General features: G+C 51.8%; 1 protein-coding gene across 1 annotated transcript; it reads right to left on the minus strand.

The window, feature by feature from the left end:
• Positions 1 to 2934: 2934 nt before the first annotated feature.
• On the minus strand, positions 2935 to 9013 carry CD19 (CD19 molecule). Its single transcript, XM_023740984.1, has 15 exons — positions 8932 to 9013; positions 8441 to 8707; positions 7901 to 8104; positions 7468 to 7761; positions 6327 to 6434; positions 5814 to 5862; positions 5310 to 5389; positions 4747 to 4860; positions 4515 to 4625; positions 4344 to 4433; positions 4171 to 4227; positions 4032 to 4088; positions 3363 to 3455; positions 3156 to 3257; positions 2935 to 2990 (listed from the first exon to the last, which is right to left on the minus strand). Exons 1-14 carry the CDS (start codon positions 9011 to 9013, stop codon positions 3166 to 3168), a joined length of 1698 nt encoding a protein of 565 aa, XP_023596752.1. The 3' UTR covers positions 2935 to 2990; positions 3156 to 3165.
• Positions 9014 to 10433: the final 1420 nt, after the last annotated feature.

The raw sequence follows: 10433 nt of genomic DNA on the forward strand, positions 1-10433 counted from the left end.
GAGACTTCCCTGGATGGCAGAGCCCACAGCAGTGTCTCCATCCATGTGAATGCCTGAAGCACCCATCTCAGTACTTTCCACAATTCTTCATTCACACCTCCCACACTTTCTGAGCTCCTAATCTTTGCCATCCCCTGACTGGGCACCAGTGGCACAGAGAAGATTCAGACAAGGATTCATCTTCAAACAGGTAAAATGTTCAATGCTTCAGCCCCAGGCAGGAAACTTAAATGAATGTAGCAGGCCAGGTAAAAGGTAAAAGGGAATGGTGAGAATTATGGCAAAGTAGAGAGCTTATTTTGTCTGAAAGGTAAGATGGGGGTAAGACAGCAGTGGGTCTTGAATGCTAAGCCAGACCTAGAATTTATTTATATTTATTTATTTATGCCCAGGGGATTTGTGCTCAAGGTGGAAGCCCAAGAAAATGCTGGAGGTTCATATCCCACCTCCCACACTCCAAACAACATAGATACATTAAGCAAGATGTAAACGAGGGTTTGTTTGTTTTTGAGGGGGGAGGTAGGGTGTTTGTTTTGTTTTTGTTTTTAATAGATAACAGAGCTCAAAAGCCAGACAGACTCCTCTTGGTGCCAGAAATAAAGAAGGAAATCAAAGCCATGCAATGAGAGGGGGCTGAAGTCAAGCAGCCCACGGGGATGCTGGGATTAGATATACCCTAGAGTTGGAATTTTAACACCTTTCTGGGGACAGAGGTCATGACTAAGGCCCTAGGAACAGCAGGGAGCTGAAACTGAGCTCCCTGCACAAAGCTGGGAGCTAACAAAGGGCTGTCTCATCTGGGCACAAAAGAACAAGGACAAAAATCTCTCCACAGTCCCTGAGATGTGGTATGGAAGCAGGCCACCCAATAGGCAGTGTGTTTCCACTCTGAGATATCAGAATCCCAAGACTCACCAAAGGCCTAGATTTAGACCAAACCTCTGGTGTAAAACTCTACTCTGAGAAACTCATGAATAAATTGGTCAGAAACCTGTGTAGCCTATAAGGTCGTGGTAGAAGCCAAAGCAAGCTGGCCCCAGGAGGTGTCAGTGGGGCCCAGAGAACTCACAGAACTCCCACAGGCTGACTCACTCACAGAAAAGAAACACAATGAAGTCAAAGAAACCTTCCATGGTGCCACCCACCGCCATGGGAGAATTCACCCACAACAGTAGTTACACAGACAATAGTAATCGCACCATACCTTCTCCCTAATGCTCTTTGGAGAGGGAAAATTGAGCATCAGAGAGGTTAAATAACTTGCCGAAGGTCACACAGCAATTGAAGTAAATATTTAACTTCTCTATGCCTCAGTCGGCTCATTATCATAAGATGATAATTCTAGTGTACCTACCTTATAGGATTTTTGTAAAGATAAAGTGAGGTACTGCCTGCAAAGCACTTAGAACACTGCCTGGCACAGGATAATCAAAGTACAGATAGAATAAATTTTAAAAGTTCAGAGATAAAGAAATAGAATCTATAGAACAAAAACAGGACATTAGGAAGAAAGAACTGGTGCATTAACAAAAGGAAATTCTAGAAACAAAAATGTAGACATTGAAATTTTTTAGTCAGTCTTACAAGAGTACTGAAATTTACTGGGCAGGAGAGGGACCTGTCAGTCCTGGGTTTCAGAAAGCTATTGTTGCTAGGAAGACTAGCGACAGGGAGACCAGGCAGAAGACATTAGGAATACCAGGAACTGATTTAATTCCACCTTCGCCTAAGACAAGAATTGAGCTGTGTTGGAGCTTGCTATACAATAGCTTCAGGGACAGAAGGACCTTATCTCTGAGAATCGTTGTGTTCATGGTTTACATCAGGAGTAGGCAGAGTTTGTATCAGGTAGTAATGCTCAGTGGCTACAGCTGCAGCCAGATTTCCGGATTCACATCCCAACTCTGCCTATTGCTAGTTGTGTGACCTTATACATGTTACTTAGCCTCTCTCTGGTTCTCATCTATAAAATTGCACCTAGGGAAGGAGAGTGTCAGGATTTAGCATAGGGCTCTGGAACCAGCTCAGATTTAGTATAGACTAAGCAGTATAGGCTCTGAGTTCAAGTTCTCCTGATCTTGCCACTTATTAACTAGGCAAACCTTGTTATTTATCTTCTCTGCCTCAGTCTCCTAAGGTATGAAATGAGAATAATAGACTTACCTCATAGAGTTGTTTGTGAAGATAAAATGAGTTACTACACATAAAGTACTTTGAACAACCCTGGCACATAATAAATGCTCAATAACCTTGTGAGGTTATTGTAAGCATTAAATGAGTTTATTGATGTGCTTAGAATATAGTTCCGTTGCTGTCAAGTCGATTCCAACTCATAGCGACCCTACAGGACAGAGTAGAACTGCCTCATTGGGTTTCCAAGGAGCGGCTGGTGGATTTGAACTGCCAACATTTTGGTTAGCAGCCGAACGCTTAATCACTGCACCACCAGGGCCTCTAGAATACAGTAGGTGCTCAATAAGGTCCTAAATAAATGTCAGTGATGATGGATGATGTTTCCAAACTAGAATGTCAATTCCTGGATTGCTTCTTCTTCACTAAATCCCCAGAACACAACTGCTGAATGAACAATGCTTGAATGACTGGATGGTAGGATCGTGGCAGATGCTAAGGAATCTGGTAGATGGTGGGCAAGAGGGGGAAATGGGTTGTATCCAGGATGTCGAGAGGGGAAATGGGTTGTATCCACTGGAGTTGAGAGGGGATGGGGATGCACCCACCCTCACCTTTCCTTCCCCTCCCACACAGGCACACTACTTCATAGGATTGGAAGAACTCACTAAGTTTATTTGGGGAGAGGGAAGGGGGCCAGAAGTTTCACCTGAGCGCACACACGCGCGCGCACACACACACACACACACACACTCACTCACACATACATTCTGAGCAGCGTCGCTCCAGAGGTTGATACCATCTCCTTGGGGTTCCCAGATTTCAGTCAGATGTGGATCTCGGGCCTGAGGAGGCCCAAGCTATATAGAAGAAATGGTGACGGGGTAGGGTCCAGGAGCCCTCCCTCTACCCACCAGGCCCCAGGAGCCCCTTCACCTCTCCCTCCCTGAGAGACAGCACCCTACCTCTATCCCTGCTCATCTCCCTCCTTCTCTCCCTTCCTTAGAGGGCAGTTCCCAGCTCACCTGGAGGGGGTCACCTGGTGCTCCAGGTCCCCATGTGGCCACCTCCTCCCCATGCTGGTTCTGGCCCATCAGGATTATCCATGTTCTCATAGGAGTCTGCATCTGGATAGGACCAGGAAGGAATGAAACAGAGGGAGGGCTGGCAGTAGTCTGGGAGGGGAAGACAACCCCAGAGGACACACAAGGGGCAGCGGCAGAAGCACCCACCTTCCTCATGATTGGCACCAGGCTGAGGCCGAAGGGAGCGGAGCTGGGGGGCTGCATACAGGATCCCTCTCATATCTTCATAGGACTGGGACCCTGCTTGGGCAGGAAATGGAGAATTGGAGGCCCAGGAGCCATGCGGGGTGGGGGCATGGAGAGGAAAAGTGCAGCCTCAGGTAAGGAGGGATACTTGAGGGGTGGATGAAGGTGGGAGTCTTGATCCGTGCTGTACTAGAAAGGAGTCATTAAGATTAGCATCAGGTTCAGGGCCCTAGTCAGTTGTAGGGTAAGGGTCAGGTATGGGTTAGATTAAGGTCATAGTCGTAAGGAAACGGTCAAGAACAGAATCGAAAGGGATCAAAATCAGAGTCATGAGGAGGTTGTAAAGAGAGCGGGAGTGAAAGCTGAGGTCTGCATTTGAGATGGCATGAGGTGGAGGTCAAAGACAGGGATGGAATTGGATTGGGATCAGTGTTGATGTTCATGGTTAGGGTTTGGGTAAATACTGGGGGTCAGGATTGGGGTTGAGGTTAGACATAGAAATCAAATCTAAGATCAGGGTTGGACTTGGGTCTGAGGTCAGAGTCAACATCAAGGTTGTGTTTGGGGTTGCAGCTGACAGGCCAGGTCAGCCCCAGCTGGGCAAGGTAGGCAGTTCCAAGCATTTCTCACCAAGAGAGGTTGCCTCCCGGCTGGGGTCCCAAGCAGTCCCATGGGGACTCAGGAAGTCTAGGAAAGGAAGCCGAAAGTCACCATTCCTGCTGGCTTCCAGTCCCCGCTCCCCCAAGAATGTGACCATCCTCACACACACCTACTGCCCGGGGGACTGGAGAGGCCAGCGCTTCATCCTCATTCTCATAAGATTCAGCTGATGTAAAAAAAGAGAGAAGTCCAGGGACCACTCCTGCCCGCTAGGGGCTCCAAGGCCCTGGGGCGCGGGGGGTCTTCCCAAGTCTCCGAGGCCCTGTGAGGTCCCCAAATTACCGCTAGAGAAGGAGTCCTCATCCTCAGGACCCAAAGTCCTGTCCTCAGAACCTAAGTCCCCGTCCTCAGGGTTCTCATAGCCGCTGCCATCTGATGAAGAAGGAGGGGAGTTCAGCGAGGGTCCACAGCCCGCCGCTGAGGAGGTGCAGGGAAGCAAGAGGGCAGCCTTACCCTGGGAGAGTTGGTCCTGCGCTAGGTTGTTGGCGTCGTCGTTCTCATAGAACTCAGAGACCTCCTCACTGTCCGGCTCCTCATAGGCCTCCCCTTCCTCTTCTTTCAGGTCTGGGAGCGAGGGGATAGGGGAACCGAGTTACGGCCCCTCTCCTTCAGGCCCCGATCCACTGTTCCTGCCACAGACTGCTCCAACTCCCCCCGTGTGAGTAAGACCCCTTTTCTTACTCACCAGCTCCCTGTGGGCTCCGGGTCCTCGAGGCTTCATCCTCCCGGTAGTCGTTCTGCGGGCTTCCATAGGGCGAGGCGGCGCCCCCGAGGCCAGCAGCCCACCGCAGGGCGCGTCCTGGCGAGAGGGACGTTGTAAAGGGAAGAGGAGGGTCAGACGAGATGCGGACCGTCAGGGTCCAGGGTCTGCGCTCCAGAGGAGGGGGAGAGGATGCTTTAGCCTCTGGGGACGGACTCTGAGGCCAGGTACAAGCCTTTGAGCCACGGGAGCGGGATCTCAATTTGGGGCGTGGCCTCAGGTTCTAGGGTGAGGTTCGGTTCCGGGTACTGGACTTAAGGCTTTGAAACCTGGGGCAGGCTTATGAGTCCTGGAGGCAGGCCTTGGCTCTAGGGGCGGGGGCTCAAACCTGGGCGGGCTCTCTTCTGAAGGCGGAGCTCCGAGCTCTGGGAGAAGGCTTGGAGCTCAGGGGATTCGAGGGGTGAGGGACAAGGTCTGGCTCTAGCTCTAAGGTGGAGCTACAGGCTGGAAGGGCCTGGCTGGATCAGAAGCCAGGCAGTGCCTCCTACCGGTGCCGGAGGTGGTCGTGGGCAGGGACAGCACGTTCCCGTACTGGTTCTGGGCCCCGTTTCCTGTCACTTTGAAGAACCTGGCAGGGGAAGGGGAGTTGCACTCTGAGGCCAAGCCTGGAGGGGACTAGGAGATACATTCGAGATTTAGGCCAGGCCCTCAGAAGTTAAAACGTGCCCGCTTGTAATTAGTTCCTCTGTGCTGGGACGGTGGCTCAGTGGTTAAGAGCTCGGCTGCTAACCCAAGTTTGGCAGTATGGGGCAGTTCTGTTCTGTCCTGTAGGGTCACCGTGAGTCGACTCGACGGCAGTGGGTTTGGTTTAGTTTTTTGGTTGCGCTGGGACAGCCTACAGAAAAGGCTGCCAGCACTTCAAGGGGCTTCACAGAGCAGGTAGCTTTAGAGATGGGCTTTGAAGGTCGGGCAGTATTTCAACGGGCAGAGGTGAAGGAATGACACCCAGGGCAAAGCATAAAGTCAAAGGGAGGAGGGAACTCCTGCATTACCTCCTGGTGGGGTCAGTCATTCGCTTTCTTTTCCTCCTCAGGATCAGGACTGGTGGGAGTTGAGGGGAGTTATCAGACAAGGGGCTGCCAGAGGCGTAGCGAGGGTAATCTCTAAATTTGCGCCCTCCCCACAACCCACCAGCCTTGTCGATGGTTGGGGGTGGGGGGGTGTTCGCTGGCTGTCCTCATCTGGCACTCCCTTGGACTTGCACCTGTGGGCAAATGCCCCCCCTCTAATCCCCCTCACCATGCCTCTGGGGGCTTCTTGGTAGGGTCAAGATGGGGGTGGGAGTTCTGGGGAGATCACTTGAGTCAATGGAGGAGATGGGAGCTCAAATTCTAAGGGCTGGGAAGTTTGGGGAGGTTAGAGGAGGAGTCAGGGGACAGAATTCTGGGATTCTTGCCGGAAGGGATGGGAGGAGAGAAAGATAGTTGTCAGATTGGCCAGTGTGGGCTTATCCTGCGGCAGACAGGGGTAGGGTTTGGGCAGACTGGCTAGGGGACATGACTCACCACTCTGAAGATAAAGAAAGCCCACCAGAGAAACCAAGCAGAAGAGCATATAAATCATAGTCACAGCTGGGACGTTCCAGCCACCAGTCTTCATCAACCAGCGCCATACTGCTAGAGCAAGGGGAATATGAGATGAGGACCCTGGGCTGGCATCTTACTTCCCAGCCTCAAGATCTCAAAGGGCCTTAAGTCTGGCGATCAGGGGCAAGACAATGATCCTTGATGTCCCAAGCTACAAGGAGCTCTGAGGGGATGTCCCTGTGAGAAGCCATGTCCCAGAAGGACAGGGACTGACCAGAGCCTGGCAGTATCTATTGAGCAAACCATGAACAAACCTTGACTATAGTCAGAGGCAATGTTAGGCTTAAGGGAAGCATGATGATTAGCTTCATGCTGCAGTTAAGGTCAAAGTCAAGGGCAGAGTTGAATTCACAAGGTTTGAGCTGGGATTCAGCATATTGCTCAGGTCACATTGGGAGTGAAAGTTGAGGCTGAGTTTGAAAACTGTGGCTTGGGTAGCGTGGTATGATTGTATTAAGGAAATGCAATAAGCAAAACATTGTGACCGGTTTGATGGATGGGGTGAGGAAAAGGAACGATGCCCAGGTTCCTGACTTGGGCTAGTGGACAAGTGATGGTGCCCTTCACTTACAGCAGGCCACCAAGAAGACTATACCCGGGAAGGAAGATTTGAGTTTGATTTTGTTTATGTTGAGCTTGAGATGTCCATGGAACATCAAATGGCAATTCCAGGAAACAACTGGGTATGGGTGTATGGACCCTGGAATCTTGTCACCAAGGCATGGATGGTCCAAGGAGCCATGGGAGTAAAGGAGGTCAAACAAGAACTGTGTATAGGCAGGATGAGAGAGTGTCGACAGGGATGAGAATGTGCAGACAGGAATGAGGAGTAGGGAAGGAAGGAAAACCCTAGCAAAGTTGATGGGAAGGAGAAGGTCCAGAAAAGTAGTGTCTCGGAAGCAAGGGAGGAGGAAAGAGTTGGAGTCAATGTTCAGTGTAGAGGTTGGGGTTCAGGTTGAGACTGGTACTAGCCCTCAGGGTGGGGGTCCAAGGTTGACTAACTCCCATTTCTTCCCTGTAGCCCCACACAGATACACCACAATTGAACAAAACTCTCTACCTGGCCTGGCAGTGACTTTCAGCTCCAACTCGATGGTCAAGTTGCCATGGTGACATCGATAGGTGTCGGCATCTTTAACTGTGACCTGGGGTAGCCACAGAACATTCCCTCCCAAGAGGCTCCTCCGCACCCACATCTCTCTGGTTAGGGAATCCTCCTTCATGTCAAGGCTCAGCAATGAAATGTTAGGCTTCTTGGGGTGTACATGGGTCCAGGAGATGGGGCCTTTGGCCTCGGTGGCTGGGTACACCCCACAGTGTAGCCAGAGTTCAGAGCCAGGAGCCACGGTGAGGTCTGAGGCAGGGAGAACCAAAGCTAGGAAGGCCTAGTCCTTGAAATCCCATCCTCTGCAAGCCCTCCAGTTCCAAATCCCTGCCCCCCCCAGCCCCTGGACCCCCACTTCCTGGCATCTCCCCAGCTCCTGTCACCTTACCTTGGTTGAGGCTCTGGTTTGGACTGCCCCGAGGTGGGACACACACAGGGTCTGCCTCCCAGGTCTTAAGGTGACGTTTGGCCCACACGTATGCCTGGGAGCTAGTGGGGGAACCAGAAGAGGGCCTGGGGCCCTTTGAGGACATGTTCCACAGGTCACAGCCTAGGCCATCTAGGTCTGAAGCATTCCACCTGAACATCTCCCCTGGGAAGAGACCCAGAAGCTGTCAACATCCAGGAGAGACAGAGAGATCCAGAGATGCAGAAAGGCGAGACAAACAGAGACAAAAACCCAGAGAGAGTGAAGAGAGAGACAGAGAAATGGAGACCGAGAAGAGGAAGAGAAGAGAGTGAGAGACAGACAGATGTGGAGCAGTTCAGGGTTGAAGTCACCTGAGTCCCACCCATCTAGAACTGGCTCCCTGCTTGTCCGTCCCCAGCCCTCCCTCCAACTCAGTTTTGGCCTGTGGACTTCCTGCACTCACAGCAGGCCTCCCTTTTCTCTCCCAGCCCCCCTCACCCAGCCCAGCCTGGCCCTTACCGCTGCCCTCCACGCTGACTGTCCAGCCAGGCTGCCAGTCCTGCTCGGAGGGGGGCCCTGGCTGGCATAGGTAGAAGCCCCCCATCTGGTCCGAGATGTTGAAGATGAGCAGCAGGATGCCCCGGGGCCCCACCTGGATGCCCAGGCCTGGTAACCCCAGGCTTAGCTCTAAGAGTGGCACTGGCTGGGACCCCCGATACCAGGCCAGGAGCACAGGGGACTCATCTGAGGTGTTCTTTAAACACGGCAGCGTGGCATCGTCTCCCTCTGTGGAGAGAAAGAGAGAGAGAAGCCCCATGCCCCACTTCTCTCTCCACACTGGGTCCTAAACCCAAGGACCTCACAAGCTGGGAGTGCGATGAGCCCTCAGAGTCCTTCCAACCCCACCCCTGATTTTTATAAGTTAGAAAATGGAGGCCCAGAGAGAGTAAGTAACTTGGCCAAGGGCACCCGGGGTTCCGGTCCCCACTCCTTCTCTCTGTATGACGTACCTTCAACCAGCACTTGTTGCCGTGGCCTGACTCCTACTGGAATAAGGAAGAGGAGGACAAAGAGGAGGAGAGGGGGCGGCATGGTGGCCAGACTCCCCGGGGCACCCAGCTTCCCGGTGGCGCAGGGGATGCTGGGGCAGGCTGGGGCCTGGGGGGCACTGAACCGTGGGTGTGTGTAAGGGCGGGCGGGCAGTCCCCCAGGGAGGAAGGGGTGGTCACGCCTCAGACCCCCTTTCCCAAGCACTCCCCCTAGACCCACAAACCTCACCTCCTGACCCTGCAACACTGTTTCATTTCCATTGGGCTCTTCCCACCATGTGAAATGAACTTATTTGTGTCTACTCGTGCACTTCCTGTTTCTCCCATGAGAACATAAGCCCCTTGCAGCAGAGACTTTGTCTTACTCACCGCTGCATGCCCAGTGCCCTAACAGTGCTTAGCACAAAGTAGGTGCCCAATAAGTAATTGTTGAATGAGTGAATTTAGCCTTAGGGTCTCCCTTCTTCTTCCCCCTCCTCTCAACCCCAGGCTCAAATCTATTTCCCTTCACACACACCCCATTCATCAGTGAACGAACATTTCTCAGCCTCCTTCCACCTCCATACAGCTGCTCTGTCACACATACTTTGGGGTCTGGGTGACCTGAGTTTGAATCCTCCACTCCCACCACTTGGCTAAATTTAAAATTCCTTCATCACTCTAAGCCTTAGTTTCCTTCCCGGTAAACTGAGGATAATTATAGTACTATCAAAAGGTTGTCCATGAAGATTAAACAGGACAATATGTACAGTCTTTTTTTAGCCTAGTGCCCAGTACCTAGTAGGCCCTCAGTTAAAGAGAGGTAGCATGGCTAAGAGCACAGGCTTGAGCCACACGGCTTGGGTTCAAAACCATGGGCAAGTTTCCTTATCCATAAATTGGTGGTGATAATAAGAGATAATCTACCCCATAGATTGTTCTGTGGAGAAATCAGTCAACATACATAAAGCTGGGAGGGGGCTTGGCAGCTGTGTGGAGCAGGCAGGAGTCTTTGTAGCTCTTCTGCAGCGGTCCTTAGAAATGACTGGCGATTAGTATTCCCTTCTCTCCCATTTCCTCCTTAGGAAGCCCTTGCTTCATTTATGGAAGGAAGTCATTTAGAAATGGGGAAATTGAAGCCCAGAGAAGCACAGGGTGTTGCCCATGATCACACACTGGGCTGGTGGTGCAGTGAGCACTAGAACCCGGGAGTCTTGACTCCTAAATCTTGTTCTCCTTTCTTTTCTCTGTCTCTCGTCTCTCTCTTAATCTCTGTGTGTGTGTGTATGTGTGTATGTGTGTGTGTGTGTGTGTGTGTGTGTGTGTGTGTGTGTGTGTGTATCTGTGTCTGTGTCTTTCACTGCTGCAGGCACTCAGGGGAAGGGTCCGGGAACGCAGGAGACACGCTTTCTCAGTTGCTGATTCCCAGGCCTGTCTTACTGGACTGTGGCTTCCTGTTTGCCCCAGGCAAGCCCCAAGGGACC

The sequence above is a fragment of the Trichechus manatus genome, unplaced genomic scaffold (genome assembly GCF_000243295.1).
Source record: "Trichechus manatus latirostris isolate Lorelei unplaced genomic scaffold, TriManLat1.0 scaffold00170, whole genome shotgun sequence".
Classification (NCBI taxonomy): domain Eukaryota; kingdom Metazoa; phylum Chordata; class Mammalia; order Sirenia; family Trichechidae; genus Trichechus; species Trichechus manatus.

What these genes read in the sequence shown, in the direction of transcription:
- CD19 (XM_023740984.1), bottom strand. Translation starts at nt 9,013, where the DNA reads ATGCCGCCCCCTCTCCTCCTCTTTGTCCTCCTCTTCCTTATTCCAGTA. An exon ending in AGTCAGCGTGGAGGGCAGCG is followed by an intron (nt 8,105 to 8,440) that starts GTAAGGGCCAGG and finishes GTCTCTTCCCAG; the next exon opens with GGGAGATGTTCAGGTGGAAT. An exon ending in ATGACTGACCCCACCAGGAG is followed by an intron (nt 5,390 to 5,813) that starts GTAATGCAGGAG and finishes TTCCCCTGCCAG; the next exon opens with GTTCTTCAAAGTGACAGGAA.